General features: G+C 30.5%; 2 protein-coding genes across 2 annotated transcripts; both read right to left on the bottom strand.

Moving 5' to 3' along the window:
• Positions 1–1,877: 1,877 nt before the first annotated feature.
• On the bottom strand, positions 1,878–12,240 carry LOC114193289 (Protein kinase superfamily protein). The gene is made up of 16 exons (XM_028083022.2): positions 11,936–12,240; positions 11,758–11,841; positions 11,516–11,656; positions 11,123–11,193; positions 10,695–10,788; positions 9,757–9,834; positions 8,466–8,532; positions 8,043–8,128; positions 7,888–7,938; positions 6,717–6,764; positions 6,379–6,499; positions 6,089–6,269; positions 5,307–5,438; positions 5,064–5,209; positions 2,168–2,245; positions 1,878–2,083 (listed from the first exon to the last, which is right to left on the bottom strand). Exons 1-16 carry the CDS (start codon positions 12,122–12,124, stop codon positions 1,941–1,943), a joined length of 1,710 nt encoding a protein of 569 aa, XP_027938823.1. The 5' UTR covers positions 12,125–12,240; the 3' UTR covers positions 1,878–1,940.
• Positions 12,241–14,917: 2,677 nt separating this feature from the next.
• Positions 14,918–19,700, bottom strand: LOC114194454 (isocitrate dehydrogenase [NADP]). The gene is made up of 16 exons (XM_028084677.2): positions 19,472–19,700; positions 18,054–18,097; positions 17,842–17,951; positions 17,494–17,531; positions 17,297–17,374; positions 17,097–17,150; positions 16,912–17,013; positions 16,672–16,763; positions 16,465–16,568; positions 16,308–16,376; positions 16,109–16,224; positions 15,975–16,009; positions 15,669–15,811; positions 15,450–15,572; positions 15,266–15,360; positions 14,918–15,149 (listed from the first exon to the last, which is right to left on the bottom strand). The coding sequence occupies exons 1-15, from the start codon at positions 19,518–19,520 to the stop codon at positions 15,279–15,281; spliced, it is 1,239 nt and encodes a 412-aa protein (XP_027940478.2). The 5' UTR covers positions 19,521–19,700; the 3' UTR covers positions 14,918–15,149; positions 15,266–15,278.
• Between the last annotated feature and the right edge of the window lie 633 nt (positions 19,701–20,333).

Genomic DNA, 20,333 nt, shown 5'->3' with positions numbered 1-20,333 from the left:
TAATTAGCTGCCCATATGTTCCTGTTCCCATATTAAATTTAGATATTTATTAATATAAATTAGTTACAATTTATTTGAATCCAAATGTTTATACTTGCAATAATTATTTAAATGATAATTTTTTGAATAATCATCAGTTGAAAATTATATCATCGCTGGCTCTTGATAAAGAGTCGTAATTTTCTTACCGTTCTTTCATTAAAAGAAGAAACAGAAAACACAAATACGGCATGGACAGCTTAAAATAAGAACATTCTTCTTAGATGATGCAGTAAAGAAGGAAAGGTAGCCTTTTTATAAAATAATAGTATCGAACGGAATTCAAAACTTTACAAAAGAAAAAAAAAATGTATTATTATGTAATAATGGTAGCGAAGCTCTCATTATTTACTTAGATATTTGGGCCTTGATTTATTATTAAATGAATTGGAAGACAATTATGGTAATGGATTTTTAGTTTTCCTGATTTGCATTTATTATAGTATTGATAATAATCAGGCTCCAGCTTACTCACCCACAATATAACTGCAAGACTATCACAAAAGTAGCTATTGATTCCTGCACCCCTTAATTACTAAATCCACGCCCTACTGGCAGAAGAAGATTGAATTATCCTTTGTCACTGCACTACACCACTTCTGTCGTCATCTCTGCTGTTGTCACTGCTGTAAAGGAAAAACACTACAAAGGAGGAAGAGAGAATATATATATATATATATATATATATATATATATATATATATATATATATAACTTCTTCAGAAATGTATTTCATGTGTTTTCGACTGAAAGGTATTTCATTTTGGCAACTCATTCCAAAAGATACTAAATGTGTCCGAATAACTTATTCTGAAAATCATACTCCGTTTTTTTTTTTCCCAAAATGCATTTCATGTATTTCTAAAATTTTATTCTAAAAGTTTTATTTCGAAAATTTAAAAAAAATTCCAAAACATGTAATTAGAAAGTCATTTTTATGAAAAGTAAAATAGTCAATTTAAAAGTATGGAATATGCAAAGTGACTGTAGTAGGGTTGTAGAAAGTAAAATCCCACAAATGTTGAGTTGTTTTGGGCCTTAACTATCGCAATTTGTATTTTCCTAAACGCTGTAGCCGAAATTCATAGAAAATACAACATTTTTAGAATTTTTCCAGTTTATCATTCTAGCTTTAATTAGTATAGCAGCCAGTTCTTCCAATCAAGTACTGTATGTTATCGTCAGAATATCGCAAAAAAATGTTAGATTTTTAATATTAGTAAAAACAATCATTTGTGACCACATTTTTAATCTTATTTTAGAGTTAAAATTAAAAAAAAAAAAGTAAAAACATTATTTAACCATTTTATAATTATTATTTAAGACTCTTCATGTTCAAATCTAAAATTGTTAGTTGCGAACAACATTAAAGAAAATGATTAATAGTGCCAGCTTCCATTACTCAAACCTTAATGGATAACCTACATCTTAATTAAAATCATATCCACCATCTATTCTAGACCTTGCCAAAGACTGCTCCAATGTCATCACACATTCCGGAAACTAATATGATTCAGAAATCATGCATACAATAATCTATTTTATGAAGTTAGTTTGAAATATAAAACAATTATGAGAAAGAGAATGATGAATATGAGGCTGGTGGGGGAGAGAACGGGTTTCAAAGTAAAAATGCAGCTAAATAGGTGATGGAGTTCGGTTGGGGATGGAGCACAAGACAAGGCCGTGATCATCACGTACAAACACTCAAATTCACTTTCATTTTGTATTCAACAATGTATTAAAATATACCAAACGGTTAAGATTAATCATCCACAGTAATACTGTACACTAACAACAATCTAAAATTAAATACGCAATGTTTAAGATAGTTGCAATTCATTTTAATCTTATAACAATTCATTTCTTTCATGCTCTGATATCTCATAACAATTCAATGTTTAAAACAACGCAGTAGGACGGATGCATAAAAGAAGAAAAATAGAATGCACCAAGAAGCCCAAAGAGTCACAATTGATCTTGCTATACAAGTAACTCTGTACACTTTTCAACTTCTGCTGCCAAGGGATAACATTATTGGCCCCTAATAAAATGGGGAAAATAGATAGTTTAAACTTTAGGTGATATTTGTAAATCAAATTACAGGTAAAAGCATGCTCATACTCACCTATAAGGACCGTTATAAGGATCCGAACATATTTTAACGTTGATATGAAACTCAAAAAGCCAGCTTTCACAGCAAAATCTGGAAGCACAAATATCAAAATTAGAGTAAAATTCATTTTGCAGGCTCTTGCACTCTTTTCTATAGTCTACATGAAAAATGTCTCCTCCGCCATTACATCTTGCCTTAACGATAAATACTTCCGTGAATCTCGTACACCTAACTGGTGGATTCAAATTAGGTACACTAGGGTTTTATTTATAAGTAATTCTCGCTCTTTACTCCCACTAGTTTTGGATAACAGAGAGATGGCCTAGGTCCTACTCTTTTTTTTTTTTAAGAAAGTCAGGTGTAGTGTAAGGGATAGTTGTCCAGGCTTTAGGTATAGAAATAAGGTTAAAATACTCTCTTAGTTCATGTTTTTGTTGAAAAATCTCAAATAGGTCCTAAGATTTTTTTTAGTCTCAATTAAGTCCATATTTTTGAAAATGTGTAACAATTAGACCCATTCCGTTAGTATAGAGTTAACAGTGTTAAGGATATGCCACGTGTCAACTTCTCATTTTTTTGAATTTTTGAATTTTTTTTTAATTTTTATCTAATTTTTTTAATTTTTTTTTAATTTTTTTTTAATTTTTTTTAAATTATTCATGCTACGTGTCACATCAATATTGTCACATGTCAAGTCAGTAAGGTAACACGTGTCAAGTCATTGTTTGAATCTCAATTTGGTCCATATATTTATTATTTTAATTATATTTTAGTCCATTTTTTTTTAATTTTCAATTTCATCATTTTCAAATTGAGATCAAATTTAACTTTTATATAAATTTTATAAAGATATTTTTATTAAACATTTTAATAATATTAAGTTTATTTTATATTTTGTTTTAAAATTTTAAAATATTTATTTTAAATGTTACAAAATTGTTTTAAATAATTTATATACAAATGTTAGAATTGGTTTAAAATTAACAATTTTATAAATTTAAATATAAAATTTTAAAACAATTTTGTAAAAAATTAAAATAAATATATTTAAAAAAAATTTTAAAAATGAACTGAAATGTAATAAAAATAACAAATATATGGACCGATTCAGACAATGATTTGACACGTGTCACCTTACTAACTTGACACGTGGCACAATACTGACGTGACACGTGACTTGAATAATTTTCAAAAAAAAAATTCAAAAAATTCAAAAAGAAATTCAAAAAAAATTCAAAAAATTCAAAAAAATGTAGAGCTGACACGTGGCACATCTTTAACACCGTTAACTCTATACTAACGGAATGAGCCTAATTGTTACACATTTTCAAAAATATGGACCTAATTGAGACTAAAAAAAATCTTAAGACCTATTTGAGATTTTTCAACAAAAGCATGGATCAAAGGAGTATTTTAACCTAGAAATAAATACTTCTAAAAAAGAAAAAACGATGAAATGAACTTTAGTTTATGGAGAATGCAAACCGGCAGCACCGGTTAAGAAATAATAAATATGTTATTTTTATATTGAAAGTTGAAATAATTAAAATAATATAAATATACATAATAAATTTTATAAAAACAAAAATATCTTTTTAAATTTTAACACAAAACAAAAACTTTGGAATTTGTACGGTCTCAACTAAAAAGAAAATAAAATTCAATTAAGTCTCAAATTGACACTTTAATTGTTTTTTTTTGTTATAACATTTTTAGATGTTTAACACTAATTTTTTTGTTGATTTTTCTGTTAATTTATACTTTTTTATGTTGTTTTTTTTATTTTTAGATGTTTAAAGTTGGTTTAATTTAAACTTTCTTATATTTGATTATATTTAATTTTTAGCAACATTAAAATATAGTTATTTTATTATTTAATTAGTTTTTAACTTTTATTTTTGAACATTAAATAAAATATTAAATACATATGTACAAGATTTATGTACAAGATTTATGGGCATTTTTGTCCTTTAAAAAAATTAAAGTTATATTATTGGTTATTAGGTCAAATTTTATTTAATATTACACTTATCTATGTACCTTTGTAAGATCCAATGTATATCAATTATTCTTAACTAGTGTCCTTAGGGTACTGGTTAGCAAGACCCTTAGTTTATAAGTTAGGATCTTGTTAATCAATGTCCTAAAAGCATGAATAAAGATAATTAATATACATCGAATCCTAAAAAATATAAGTGTGATATTAAATCAAATCTAACCTAATAACCATTAATGCAACTTTATTTTCTTTAAAGAACAAAAATATCCATAAATCTTGTACATGTATTTAATATTTTATTTAATGTTCACAAATAAAAGTTAAAAATTAATTAAATAATAAAATAACTATATTTTAATGTTGCTAAAATTTAAATATAATTAAATATAAGAAAGTTTAAATTAATAGAAAAAACCAAATACAAAGATAGTATTAAACATTTAAAAATTAAAAAAAAAATAGAAGAAAGTCTACATTAACAGAAAAACCAACAAAAAAATTAATGTTAAACATCTAAAAATGTTACAAAAAAAACAATTAGTGTCAATTTGAGACTTAATTGATTTTTTTTAGTAAAGACCTTAAAAATTTCAGAGTCCTTATTTTTATGTTTTTATAAAATTTGTTATGTACATTTATACTATTTTAATTACTGTATTTAATTATTTCAACTTTCAAAATGTAAAAAAATAATACCAAAACAAACACATTTATTATTTCTTAATCAGTGCTCTTAAGTATCCCAAGAGCACTGGTCAGCATTCTCCAGGACATTAATTAAAGGAGTTTAGTCTAATAAATACATTTTAGATTTGTTTCTTCGATTAATATCCTCGATATGCTAGTTCACTTGGCATTTAATCATGACAAGCTTTTATGCACACTTTAAAAGATAGCAAGGGAACTCACAGAAGTTTGTTCCGAGTATTTTACGTGATTGCCCTTCACCATTCAATTTTGGACACAGACCACCATACACAGCATATTTGGTGTAAGTTAGCAACCTCATGACCCGTGAGGCATCCATCTTTCTAATAATAGACCTTATCAGTGCACTAGAATGAAAAAAAAAAAAAGAAGAAGATAGGTTAAACACATCAAATAACACAAATTTTCTGATCCAATAAAGCAAGCTTGAACTCTGTTTCTTACTCTGCACGCATAATAGCAATAAAATCTGGCGGCAGAGACTCCATGAATGAATTCAAGTCCTCAAACAACAGAGATTTCAATTCGCGTTTCAAGGCCTCTTTTTCTTCAATCGATATTCCAACAGCATATTTGCTGCAACTTACATAAAAAGGTCCGTTATAACCTTTTTATTGCAAGAAACATAGCATGGCAAAAACAAAAGGCAATAGAAACGAAACAAGTTAATTAATGCAACAGTTACTTCATCTTTCTACGTATATCCGTCAAGGAGTCCCGTTCAACAAACCATATTAACTAGCAGGATCTAAACAAGCTAATAAAGGAAGATAATTAATTTTAGTAAAGCAACTAACACTTAAACTGTTATAACTAATTTATAATTACAATATAACTACTAACTCTAAATAAATCATAGGCTGAGGGAACCAAAGAGAGGGCAAATATCCAATTCAGTTATTAGATATCTTCTAATATAAACAATTTTACAAACGACCATCACATGGTTTATAAGAAATTTCTGAATGAAAAACATTTTAATAGCCACGCAATAGTATACTACTTGACTCCATATAACTACAATAACCCTTGTCATTCATCGCTATAGATTAGTTAATTGCAAAATTGTGTGTAAAACCACAGTATGAAACGAATAAAGATAGATCACAATAAGTGCAGTGAACTGTGCCTTACAGTTGTAATTTGCGTTTAACTAATTTGAACGAACTTCAAATTGCAATCTAACAGAATTTATAAGCGTTAATAAACAGAAAATGAGAAGGAACCTTTCAATGGTTGTTCCAGTGAAAATGATGGGTAAGTATCTCGAATACTTCCCAGCACCTAATCGCTCACCAAACCACATTGTTTTCATTGAATCCTTGAGAATCAAGGCTTCCCATAACTTACAGAAATCTTTTCTAAATTCTTCATCCAATACCGTGTACGCTGCATGATCTAGAAGAACTGCAAAATAATTCCAATAGGGCAGAAGGGGTCAAGGTTCAGTTCTTCCATGTTTTGAGTTTGAGATAGAATCCTATTAGAGAAAAAGTGATAATACATTAGCACGTACCCAAAGAGAAACCATTACAGCCTTCTGGGGAAACTAAAATATTACCAGGGTGAGGATCACCATGTATGTAACCATGTACAAATATCATTTCAGCAAATAGCTGAATCAGTGATTTTGCTACCTTCAGTAACAGGTTTAGAATGAATCAAATATGCAAGCTTTTGCACAACAAAAGTAGGACACTATGTATGATATGTTTATAGTTGATATTCAACTTATTAGGGTAGCAATTGTCAACCATTTACCAATGCTGCATCAGAATAAGAGAGAAAAGATCCTACCATAAAGAACATAAAAACACAATTTACATGAGTTCACCATAGCTGTGACAAGTCAACCTTTTCTGGATCAACCCCAATCTGATTCAGAAAATCCAAGTCATCAATCTGAAATTCAGTAAGTCATCTATCAATAGAATGTGATATAAAGAAATCTAAAGCATAGCACAGCTTGAACATCAACATTACCACACGAAAACTACAGTAACACAATATAAAAACGACTATTCAAAAAGTGAATTGGTCAATTAATAATGATATAAATTAATGGTCTGTGGCTCATGTTTATACCTACAACAATACTTTACTAGTATTCGCACAAGTTCATGTTATCTGAGGAGTACTATAAAGCTTTAAAAATACAGTTCTGCTTCTGCTCAAATGAGAAGTCTCCATCGCAATCAAAAAAAGTCATAAAGCAGATATCTCAAACACCAGCACATCTATTTTAATAAGTAGTCAATTTGACATTTCAAAATGCATTAAATCCACATTTCACTGTTCAAATTCCCGTTTCTCTTTACATATCATGATGCTCTTTTTTCTTTATATAATTCAAATGACATGCTTCTCTCCCGAACTGGAAAGAGAGGTTTATGAAATACAATAAAAGAAACTGAACCATTTTACTGAATGATTGAGAAAAGGAGAAGAAATTCTCCTCTAAGGATTCCCTTAACAAAGGGATTATCCTTTTACAAAGAATTTCACCTTTCTTAATGATCTTCCAAAATCTATATGAATCCTTCACCCTTTTCCTCTATCAATCCTTCACCCTTCACCCTTCGCTTCTATTCTTACTCTTAACAATTTGGATGGTAAAGTGACTTTTAAAGTGAAAATATAGATATAATTTGTGGTCAGTACATCCAAACTCAATTTTTGTCGATTGAAATTAAAAAATCACTTATCTCAGATTCAATTCTACTCACCACAAAATTGATGTTGAACATCTAAAAACATTTACCAAAATACATTGCTTTATTTTGTAAGTTTCTACTCCAATTTAAAAGAATGCAATGTGCTTCTAGCCTTATCCAAACAGGCTATAAATTGACAAGACCACAAGGGAGACAAAATAACCCTCAGTGACTCATGCTTAACAAACTATAAAGAAGAAATTAAGACATTCGGAAAGTTTAAGATATAATATACGTGCTATCTCGGAACTAATGCAATGATAATTTATTTTCCCAACATAACATTTACTGACATGATTGATAAATCATACCTTGTGTCCTGCATAAAACTGCATGGTTAGGACAAGCCTTGTTGTCAAGTCCTGAATGCATGCATAGTTTGATGATAAGTTGGCAAGTAGTACACAATTACTAAATGAGAAATAAAAGTTCGTAGGAGGAATAAAAGTGATTTCAATTATCATACCCAGAATACATGAGGAATTTTGACCATTTTGTTATTTCTGAAAGTTTTGGCTGCTATCTCAGAATTCCTAGCCTCCTGAACAAAATCTGCAGGGAAGTAGTCAGGGATTCGGTATATATCTCATTCAGTTAGTCACCTCAAAATCTATGGCTTCTCTCTCAGGATTCCTTGTCGTATAGGGATAACTTGTACAATATTAAAAAAAACACTAATTTGTCTAGTAGGGTAAATTAAAATCAAGACTATCCTTACTTGCAGCATTAGCTTAAATATTAAACATAAACCATTGGCTGGAATAAGAACATATAGGGAAAATATATGTGCAGTGGTCTAAAGCTCAACAATATTACCACGTGTGAGACACTGTAATAGAAACAATGACAGAATGCATTTTTTATAGAGTAAATAGGCATTCTTACTAACCAAGTTCTGTAGACACAGATTTAGCAAACGCTAAGGGTAACCACTCGAGCTTGTATTGAGGGTATAACTACAATCAAAAGCAACAATATTAAAGTAATGAATCAAGAGGAACGAGAGACTTGATAATATTTCTGGCATAAAAAAAGTAACAGACAAGAAAAAAGCAACTGACAATTGTTCAACCACCAATTACACCTTACATTCATGAAAATCTTCAGGTTTCAATAAATTATATATTACTCATGATTTTTATATTCTTTCTTTTTTAGTCATTTTCTCAAAAACTATATTTACTATAAAAGTAGAGTAAAAAATAGGAGGAAGAAAAACCTTTCTAAAATTAGAAAGGAAGATACAGATGAAAGAAGGAAAACAGAAGACACGTCAGCTCAAAAGAGCATTTGCTATATAATAACAAAAAGCCTTATTCCACATTCCAATACCGTTGCAATGAAGGGTAATCTTATAAATTAGACTTTGAGCTTAAGGCAATTTCAAATTCGTCTTGTAAAGTAAAGACTAGGCAAGCTCTGTGGCTCTATTCAAGTAAAATAAAGAGAACAAACAATCACCCTTGAAGCTACAACCACACTACCCAAGTCCCATCCGGTTATTCTTGTACATTAGTTGAACAAATTAGCAAGAAAATCAGCATTAACATCAAAACATGAAATTTTAGGCGGTTACACAAGTCAAATCAGATTAATTCAACTTAAAAAAATATAACATATTAAACTAATAGGGATAGGGTTTTATCAAATTGTTTTGGATTGAACCCAATTATGCTAGAATTTTTGTCAAGTTGTCCTGATGCAATGAGCACCAGCTAATCATTTTCTTTAATACAAGAAGCAAGTTATTAGGCGAGACACTGTTTTGGGTCTAACATTCAGTTTTGTTTTAACAGCTACGAGATACTCCATCAGTATTTTCCACGGTACCACCAAACTATTTTCAAATTATACAGGGACAATCGAAGTTAGTCCAGTAGTCCAGCATTTAGTTCAGTGCCTATAATGTTAATGTCACTTAAACATAATGATATTGTTATTGACTGATTAATGACTCTCTGGATTATCAGATTGAGATGATTCAGTTCTCAGGTACCAAAACAAATTTCCTTTTGGTTCCCAACTGTATTGCCTTTTATTCCAACTTTTTTTACTTTCACCAATCAAAGTTTTATAATGATTTAGTCAATCATTTAGAAATATCTAAGAATAATATTAATTACAGAATAATTTCTTCAATATCTTTCAATAAACAATAAATCTCAAGGGTCAGAGCATACCCATGCAATAGCTTTCGACAGGAAATACATTGTTCTTGTATCAAAATTCATCTGCTGCTCTATCCAAGGATATTGTACCTGGTTCCCAGGGAAGAACAAGACTTTCCAATTCAAGAAGTGTTTTCCAGATGTAGCTTACCTCAATGCAAAAATATGTACTAGCAAAAAGCATCGCATATATAAATCTGGATTATCAATTTAGATCATTTGTCATATTCAGTTTAATTTGAGTTATCTACAGTAGCATGTCCCAGTTTCTGATATTTCGGACATTAATTAATTAATAAGATTGTTAGACCTTAGAGTTTACATAAACTCCTAGAGCTTCCGTAAACCTGACTCAGATTCAACTTTCAAGTTTACCTAATTAGAAAAACAATATCAAAAAGTCCATCAAGGACATATACATAACATAATATTCTTAACACAACAATAATTCAATATTTCCACATAAAGAAAAGTAGCAAATCACAATAACAGAGTAAGATAGCACATTAGTGCTAAACAAGATTGAATTACATAAATAACTAAGTCATATACAAATTCATAAAAACATACGTTCATAATGTGAAAATAATTCAAAAAGGAGTTAATTTCTTTAAATAATTTGACACTAATAAAGTATTGTCATTGTGGAAGTAAAAGTCAGACAAAAATTTAATTTAATTTCAAACTCATTAACTCGTTCCTAACTTGAGAGTTTATGCAAGGTTTTTAAGAGTTTAAAGATTTTCTCCGAGCTTACTCACAAAAGAGTTCCATAACAAGTTAACTCGTTATCTCTATCTAGGATTGTTAACTCATAAGAGTTAACTTGAAAGCTTGACATCCTTATATGTTAGAGTGAGTGTCCGTGTCTAGTGTCTAGTATCCGCGCAGATTTTGTAATTCACAGAAAGTATCAAGAATTCAGGAAATCAGTAGCATCAGAGACAAACCTTGATCGCTACCTCATAACCACTTTTTAGCACCGCACGGTGAACTTGAGCAATAGATGCAGCAGCTATAGCTTGTTCATCAATTGACAAAAACCTGTTATTCACATAAATTCAAATAGTGATGTTAAAACTTCAAATAAAGAGCTCTCTATACACACACACACACAAAAAAAAAAAAAAGTGAAAACGGGGATTTATAGGATGGCAACAGAATATTGTATATCAGCAGTCTCATAGGCAGGTCTAACTCAAGCTACAACGTTAGCTTATGCATTCTCACACCTTTAAGTCCAAATACCTGCACGAGGGCTTCTTCCATATAGAAAACCATTTATGCAACTCTGCCAACCAGGGTTTTGAGGAGATTTAACTTTTGAAAAAGATTAACATTTCGTAAAATACAAATTCAGTTAGTAAAGGCAACTTACATATCACAGAAATCAGGTCCAAGACTATTCTTTAACACCTCCCTGACGATTTTGAAAGGAACAGGAGCAACCTAATGTCATCAAGATATTCCAATTAGCAAAGACAATTAATCAAAAGCAAAGTGAAATTGAATTTAAATAGGACTTTGTTTAAATAAATTTATCGATGAACAGAAAAAGACATACGAAAAATAGAATAAAATAAGTCTTTTATAAACTAAATTCAGTATATGTATCACTTGCAAATTATCTTCTAGAAAGGCTCCAATAAATGAATTTTTAAATAACTATTTTAACTTTTAACGAAAGTCATTTTACCATCTTATTTGATCTCTTATAAGTGATTTTAGATAAACTTATCCAAACGGGCCCTAGATTCACTAAGATATATACCCGGTCCTGTAACGAAGACAAAGTGGACGAGTACTCTGTAGGAAGCACTTTCTGCGCCGCAACAAACTGTCCAGCCTTCACATAAAACCCTTTGTTGGCCTCGCATAACTTGAGAAACCTCTTGGCAGAGCGTAGATGCACCTAAGAACCAAACGATATGTTCAAAATATAAGCGATTGAGACAGTTCTCATAGCCGATTGAAACAACGAGAACGCTTATTCATTGTAGAGATGCCGAAAACCTGAGAAATCGTTAGACGGTACTGGTCGGAGTCCTTTTTAAGGCCGCGCAAAGAGAATTCGTAGTCAACAACAGTGGAAGCGACCTGAGAGATCGAAGATTGAGGAAACAGAGAGAAGTGAAGTCAAAGAGCGCTAAGAATTCAGCGATAAAGGATGGAACGATGGAAAAATTGGTACCGTGGAGACGGCACGAGCGGTGCGGATGAGACCATGGATTTCGCCTCCAGCTTTGTCGGCGGAGAGAGCCGGGAGATGATAGAACTCGGCGGAGTTGGTATTTTGTGCGGCGGCGGCGGCGGCGGTTGAGGTTAGAAGGAAAAGTGCGGTTGTGCGTTTGGCGGGAAAACTGAAAGTGTTAGGCGTCATTTTACTGGAGGGTTGTTGGGTGAATGCATTTTAGCTATGCAGTTTTAAGACTGAAGCAAAATATTTCGGAGCAGCAGCCAGATTTTTGCGGCGTTCGGGTTAATCCGGTAGTAAGATTCTAGTAGTATAGTATGTCGGAATAATATTTATTTTTCGAAATATTTTTACAATTTTTCTAATTAATTAACTGTTAACTTTTGTTTTTAAGGAACACTTGTTAAGTTAACACAGGAAACTTTTATCGTCAATAAACCAATTTTTTAAAGAAAAAAATTGCCAACTAAATCCCTAATTTATTTACCGAAACTCACCCTCTTTTTTCTCTTATGGATAGAATTCTGAAAATTATTAGTCCTCTTGTGGGAATTCGGTTTCTAATATTAAATTTTAACCCCATTGTTGTACGTTTTATTTAATTAAACAATTTTATTTAAAAATAAAACTAATAATCGCAAGTAATCAATGTTAAGACTATGATGCTCTGACGCGTTCTATAAATGGCGTGTCTCGTGTCTGATACATATAGGACACCGACACTCATACAATACTTATAGGACACATTGGACACACATTATGTCCAATTTGAAAGATATAATTTTATCTTTTATATGATTTTAACAATTAAAATAAGTAACAAATCTTATATTATCAATATTTTTTGCATATTGAATATTAAATAGATAGATTAGATTTATTTTTGTGTTAGTTGACAATTTCAAAGTTAGCATGTATATACATTTCCTGTCTCATGTTCTATATTTTTTCAAAATTTAGATGTATCTGTCCGTGTCGTATCTATACCCATTTTCGTATTCAGACAACATAGTGTTAGAAAGATGTACAAAATTTTTATGTCAAATATAAATAAATAAATTAAAATTATATACATATATTAAATAAAAGTATTAAATAATAATTGAATAAAAGTCAAATAATTATAAAAATAATATAAACGATCAAAAGTGTGTCTTAAACATAAATTATAAAACTAAGATCATAAATTAATCTAAATTTTTTAAAATATTTAATAAGTTAAAGATGTTTTAATATTTTAAATATGTGAGAACGAAAATATATGTATATTAACTCTTATTTTAACATCAATTTAAAAGATGAAATATTATTTATATATGTACCATCATCCAAATCAAGATAGATTAAGATAATAATTATGAGGATAAATTCATTTGTAGTCTTCTTGTTCCAATTTCGACCCAAGTTCGTTCACAGTCATCATTAGAAACCACCACCACGTTCTCAAGGTAATGTTCGTTTGGAGCGTTTGAGCTCCATCACGATATTTTGTCCTCACAAAATGTCTCAAAGTATGAAAGGAGATAAGAGTATTTAAACTACGATTGAAAAATCTAGTTTTATAAAAATATAATTTTTATAAAATATTTAAAATTGTTATAATTTTATAAAACATAGAATTGAAAAATTATAAGATTATAAAATGTTATGATTATATATCGTGAAATTAAAAAATTAAAAATTAAAAACTATAAAAAGATATAATCATTAAATTATAAATTTATGAAATTATAAAATTATATATTATTATTTTATAATTCATAATTTTATAAATTTATAATTTATATTATTTTTTACTTTTGTAATATTATTTATTTTTATAAATTTATAATTTTTATTAGCTTCAGGAATAATTTTAGATAAACGACAACAAATTCTTGGGAGAAATCGTCATAATATAATGTTGTCATAATATAATGTTGTATAAGTAACGAAAAAAATCTAACTGCATAAATTCAATTGAAAAATTTTAAAATTTTAAAAATTTTATAAACAAAAATTTAGCAGAAATTCAATTGAAAATTTTAAAAATTTAAAAATTCAATAAACAAAAATTTAATAGAGCATAACTAAGCCAAAATTTAATAAATCGTGTTCGGTTTGAAATAATGACCAAGTAGAAATTTAACCTTTTTATAGTTACCAATAACATTAAATTTATTGAAATGTATAAATGTGAACATTACATCAAAGTCAAAGTTATAGAGTAGCTCTGAAGATGTTTCTTAAATGTTACATTAAGACATACTACTAACTCACCTTTTCTCCCTACCATTTATTTCATCGTCAATCCAGTCATTGTTTTAACTGTTCCATAAATGTTTCACCCAAAAAGATTATTCCAGTAACAAATTATTGCCCATTAATGCCTTCTTTACAGTTGTTCCATGTATCATATCTGTTTTTAACTTTTAACAGTTAACTTTCAATTTCAAACTTTCCTAAGCTTTTGCCGGAAATTAATTTAATAGAAAAGATATCAACATAAATATTATATATGATCGTTAAAAGTAATTTTCAATACTGCACACACCAAAATTTTAATTACAAATTATAAATACTTTTTATGAAATTCATTTTCTAACATTCACTATCAAAACTAGAATTACTTTCACATTTACTTCTGATCAATACTTTAAAATCCCATTGTTCCAGAATCAACTCCACAAACAAATCCAAAAACATGCACATCATATGAATAGGATAACAAGTGCCAAGTAGTTGAAATTAGAAAATTTAACCACAGATAAATAACTAATTTGTGAAGTTTATTTTTATTTTTATCTTTTAATTTCAAAGTTAACATCAAAATAAGAAAGATTAATTTGGTTTTTCAATAAGTTCGATACGTTGCTGACCATTCTGTAGTATTTATTAAGGTCAGCCACTTTGCTGGTCATGTTGTATTTATTTGCTGTGGTGAGCCACTATAAATTTGCAAGGATGTGCGGTATATGCGGAAGAAGACAAAATGCAAGATTAAAGCATCAGAATAGCAGCAAAATCCATAATAACTAGGAAAGTGGAAGAGATGAGTTCAAAATCACATAGGACAAATCAGCAGTTCAAACAATACAGAGAAGAAAAGCAACCCTTGCATTCCCAACCAACAAATGAAGCACAAGGGTCAGTGCTTCTCTTCTTTCTCTTATTTCTTCAGAGTACAGTGGCACATGTTTGCTCCTTGTTGGTCTAGTCTCTTTCCGTCCGTCTGATAATCCAAAAACAAAATCAAAATAACCTTTAGTGATGGAATTGACCCATATCTGTAATTACATGATATCTTCTAAAAAAATTATAATAAGAAGGATCCAAGAGACACTGTACCTTTAAATCAAGTCTATGCAGAAAGCTTCTTTCTAAGATCGGCTGCCACGGCATCGATGAACTCCTCCGTGTTCAAATAGTGCTCTCTTGAAAGCCTACTTGCAAGAATTGAACAGTGAGTTTCTTAAACATGTGAAGTAGAAAAGCAAATTTACTTGGCCAATGTCAATGACAATTAACGTACTTGGATCCATGAATAATAAGTGCCAAGTCCTTGGTCATCTTCCCAGCCTCAACAACTCCAATGCAAGATGCCTCTAGCTTTTCAGTGAAATCCAATAGTTTAGCATTGTCATCCAGTTTTGCCCTGTCAACATAATTGATCACATAATATTATAATCTAATAGTTTCTAACTTTCAAAATACAACGACTAAAGCTCTGGATAGTTAGATAGTAATATACCTGTGAGCTAGCCCTCTTGTCCAGGCAAAGATGGATGCTATGCTATTTGTGCTGGTTTCGCCTCCTTTCTGATGAACCCTAAAATGACGGGTAACTGTTCCATGGGCTGCTTCTGCTTCAATAGTCTTTCCGTCAGGGCAAACCTGAACCCATGCCATAATGCAATAAGTATCAAAAGTCATACACCAGGAACTCTCGTATTGCAAAGAAATTTATTAAATTTGATTTAATAAATAAATAAATAAATAAATAAAAGATCTGGTTCAATTAATTAAATAATTCAAAACAAATTGTAACCAAACCTACCAATACAGATGTCATCAAACCCAATGATCCAAAACCTAAATACAAGGTGAATAGGTATTAGTTAAAGAAAAGAAACCCATGCAAATGAAGTTGAAAAAAGAAAGAAACTAAGTTAATAAGCCTATCAGACAAACCTTGAGCTAAGAAATCACTCTGCACATCACCATCATAGTTTTTGCATGCCCATACATAACCTCCTTCACTCTTAAGAGCATAAGCCACCATATCATCAATGAGCCGATGCTCATACCTACGAAATTCATCAGATAAAAGTAAAATACAGTACAATGTGAACATTTTCTTTCTACGATACAAGAGTACTCATTCACTCACCATATACCAGCAGCCTCAAACTTTGATTTCCAGCTTGCCTCGTAAACTTCCTGAAATATGTCCTTGAATCTGCAGTAAATAAATATAATCAAACGGGATCGGTAGAGTAAAAGTTTTTAAATATCATTATATAATAAGTTCATAATGAATTGTATACCTTCCATCATATTTCTTAAGAATTGTATTTTTGGTGCTAAGATAAAGTGGCCACTTTTTCTCTAAAGCAGTTGCCATAGAAGCCTCGGCAAAAGAACGAATAGACTGCATCACATGCGAAATAATAAAATTAGATAGAAGTTCGACAACTACCCGAAATCATTAAAGTATATCCAATTAAAGTGACACCAGACACTGCAGAACCAACCTCATCAGTATTGTACATAGCCAATGAAACACCTCCCTGACCAGTAAAGTCAAAAACCTCTAATTCAGTCTTCTCACCTTTGCCTTCTGGAACTACAAGTATAGAAGAATTCATAAAATTAATCTTTAGTAACCAAAATATGTAACAATGAAAACTATGTCCCTGAGATGGGACACTGTCACTGAGTACAAGATAACTTCAGAACTAAGGACAGTTGTCTAAATCAAGTAAGAGGCATACCAAAAACCAGCTTCAGCTTTCCAGCTCCTTTAATTACTGTGTCAGTAGCCCGATATTGGTCACCAAACGCATGTCTTCCGATGCATATTGGCTTTGTCCAACCTGGTCAAGTGGTAATGTTGAGATATACAACAGTCCTCCATTTATCAGGAAGTAATTAAGTATAATTTTTTTAATATTAGTACCAGGAACAAGGCGCGGAATGTTTTTGCAAAGAATTGGTTCTCTGAAGACAGTTCCTGAAAATTTCCAAACAAACAACCAATAGAAAAAATACACACTGTTACCACCTACCACTTATTAGCTACCAAGCGCCCATAATATATGAATTCAGTAGTATTTAACATTAAACAAAAAAATAATTCACGGAAGTAAGATGAATTACCATTCAAAATGTTCCTAATTGTCCCATTTGGACTCTTCCACATATTCTTCAGGCCAAACTCCTTCACACGAGCTTCATCTGTCATGTATAAGAGTAGTATAAGCTTCAACATCTACTATCAAGGGGACCACTATTATCCAGCATACACCAAACGAAGGTAAAAATTAAAAGAATATGTCAGGATTTGACTACCGAACCTGGAGTGATAGTTGCACATTTGATTGCTACGTTGTATCTACATAACAGTGCCACCGTTAGATGAACAAGGATAAGTAACAACTATGCAAGAAAACAAGAATAAAAAAGCACTTAACCAGTCTAAATTCAACATTATATGACACGCAAAAATACTAAAATTAAAAATTGTTCTACATATCATTGGCTATATAATCAAACTACACAAATTTTGTCTGCTTCACTCATCATAACACTGTCTGAACCTTAGAACACACACATACATAAACATAATAATTGAAGAAACATAAAAAAGACAATTATCATTTCCCTTCGGTGGAGGGGATGTTCAAGGTATACAAATAACATACTTGAGAGTAGCTTCTGCGCTTTCAATTGTAACTTTATCATCGGTCTGATCACGGTATGGAAGACCAAGGTCATAATACTTTATGTCCAACTCCAAGAAAGGCAAAATGAGCTATCCCATAAGAAATGATAGAAAAATATCAATATTACGAGCACTTTCCACAAGAAAATAAAAAGTGACGCTTGCATTAATAGCAATATGATGATAAATCACCTTGTCCTTGATTGATTTCCAGATAACCCTAGTCATTTCATCTCCTGCAATGCATTATCCACAAAAAGCAACGTAAGACAAAGGCAAAAGAGCAGATAAAGATTGACTCACAGATAAACACAATCACCATGGAAATTAGTACTACACAAATCGAAAATTCTAGGTCACTTTTCCAAATATTATTTCTGTGTTGCTTTTTTTTCATTTTTAATTACAAGTTTTTTTTTCATTTTTAATTACAAAAATACCACCTTATTTTCACTTTACTATCCGTTTTCAAATGTTTTGAAAAGAAGCAGTAAAGACATTTATTTTATTGTTTTACTTTAGAAAACAGGAACCAAAATAGAACAGTTTTCTCAAAGCAATCAGGCCCCTAGTTTTGTACTTAAGGCAAAGAGTAAAACTGAAAATGCCAACATTTTGGTATTCCATAATTTGGGTATTTTATATGAAATAGTTGCGGCAGCATCCCCTTACATTAGTTACTAATTACTCTTAGACGTATGTCTCTTGAAAATTTTCATCTTCCTCCCTCATTTCATTCATTGTTCTAAAAACTCAACAACTTCGTTTTTAAAAAAAAGTCCACATATTTCCCATGCTTAAACGGTGGGAATCATTAACAAATTCCCTTTAAAAATAAGGAAAAATGGAGGTAGATATAGCCTTCCAAACAATAATGCAAACGTAATTAATGCCAACGGAGGTTACTGTCAGTCATCACCGCTTTCAATTCAATTATGATACAGACCAGAAAACTTGATAAATCCAGCTCATACACACAAGACAAACAAGCTAAGGATCTCATCCCATATACTATCGCGAAAGACCACCTCAAGTTTTCAATACTTCAGCAAGTCCACTGATAAAGTTCTTCATCGGAAGAACAACCATTAAAACCTACTTTTTTATTTTCCACAGTATAATTTTATTTATTTAACTTAAAAATAAGTCAAAACCAGCAGTTGTAACACTAAAAAACAGAACAGATCTCCACCAAACAAAAAAAAAATACTAGAGAACGGATCAAATCTCCACTGTAACAATAATGAAAACGAGACGATTCAATAAAACGATTTTGTACAGTAATATCAAATATCTAAAAATACTTCCAAGCCTCGAACCACAACACACACACACACAAATATCTATCACGTTGTAATGTTTCCAATAATGAGAAAACGAAGTGTAGTGGACCACAGCACCTATCGCAAGCAAAATATCTTATTGAAGACAACCAGGGGGAGCACATCGACACGACAAGACACACCACGCGAAAAGAAATTTAAGCAGTAATCATGAAGAGAACAAATAGATGAAACATGAAAAGGTAAAAATGAAGGATGAAAAGAAAGAAAGAAAGAAAAAAAAAAAGAGAAAAGATCAGATCGGAAGAAGAAGTTGAAGAAACAAACCATCCATCTCGACGATGGGATTGGCGACGGTGATCTTCTGGAACGCCATGGCTGAGTTTCTGATCTGGAAGAAGAGCACTAGAGAAGAAGGTTAGGTGAGAAGTGAATAATAATGTGAAGAGATAAGAGTTTAGCAAAAGCAAGTGACTTGCTGCTATTGCGGTACTCTCTATAGTAGAAACGGTCGTATAAGTAATGTTTTCCCAACCCCACCTACTTATGAGCTTTTATTTATTTTAAATGTCAAATACATCATTTTTTTTACAAATATCTCTCAAGAACGAAAATATCTCTTATAAACTAAAATTAGCTTCTAAAAAAGTTTTGTAAATAAATTTTTAGGAGATTAAATAAATATATATTTTTCTAAATCGGTTAATTGCTTTTTATTTATTTTTTTATGTTAGATGTGTTCATTGGTCCAAACAGTACAGTGGTCCTTATATTAATATATCCAATCGAAGGGCGTGATTGCGTGATTTTGATTGCCCTCGTGATGTGTGCCATTTACAGTTTTGCCCTCTCTTCTCCTCTTTGCACCAATACATTGAACACAGCTGTGATGAGTACTACTACTCAAAGAAATAAATCTGTAGTACTTCAAACATATTAAACGTTTATTTCAATCCAAATTTCTTTTTTTTTTTTGTTTAAATAAAGTTTTTTAAGTCTCACCATAAATATAATTAAATATGAAATAATTACATTCATTTAAATGACAGTCATCTCTTTAACAATTTGTACATAAAAAGATTCTTTTTTACTTCTGTTATTAATAATTGTCAGCTTTTTAATAAAAAAATGTTTTTCATGTGTATTTTTAAATTGTAAGATAATATTTCCCGATTTGTTATGCATTGGA

The sequence above is a fragment of the Vigna unguiculata genome, chromosome 8 (genome assembly GCF_037176805.1).
Source record: "Vigna unguiculata cultivar grain cowpea cultivar isolate G323 ecotype 2 chromosome 8, ASM3717680v1, whole genome shotgun sequence".
Lineage (NCBI taxonomy): Eukaryota > Viridiplantae > Streptophyta > Magnoliopsida > Fabales > Fabaceae > Vigna > Vigna unguiculata.
This window is presented reverse-complemented; position numbering and strand designations above follow the sequence as displayed.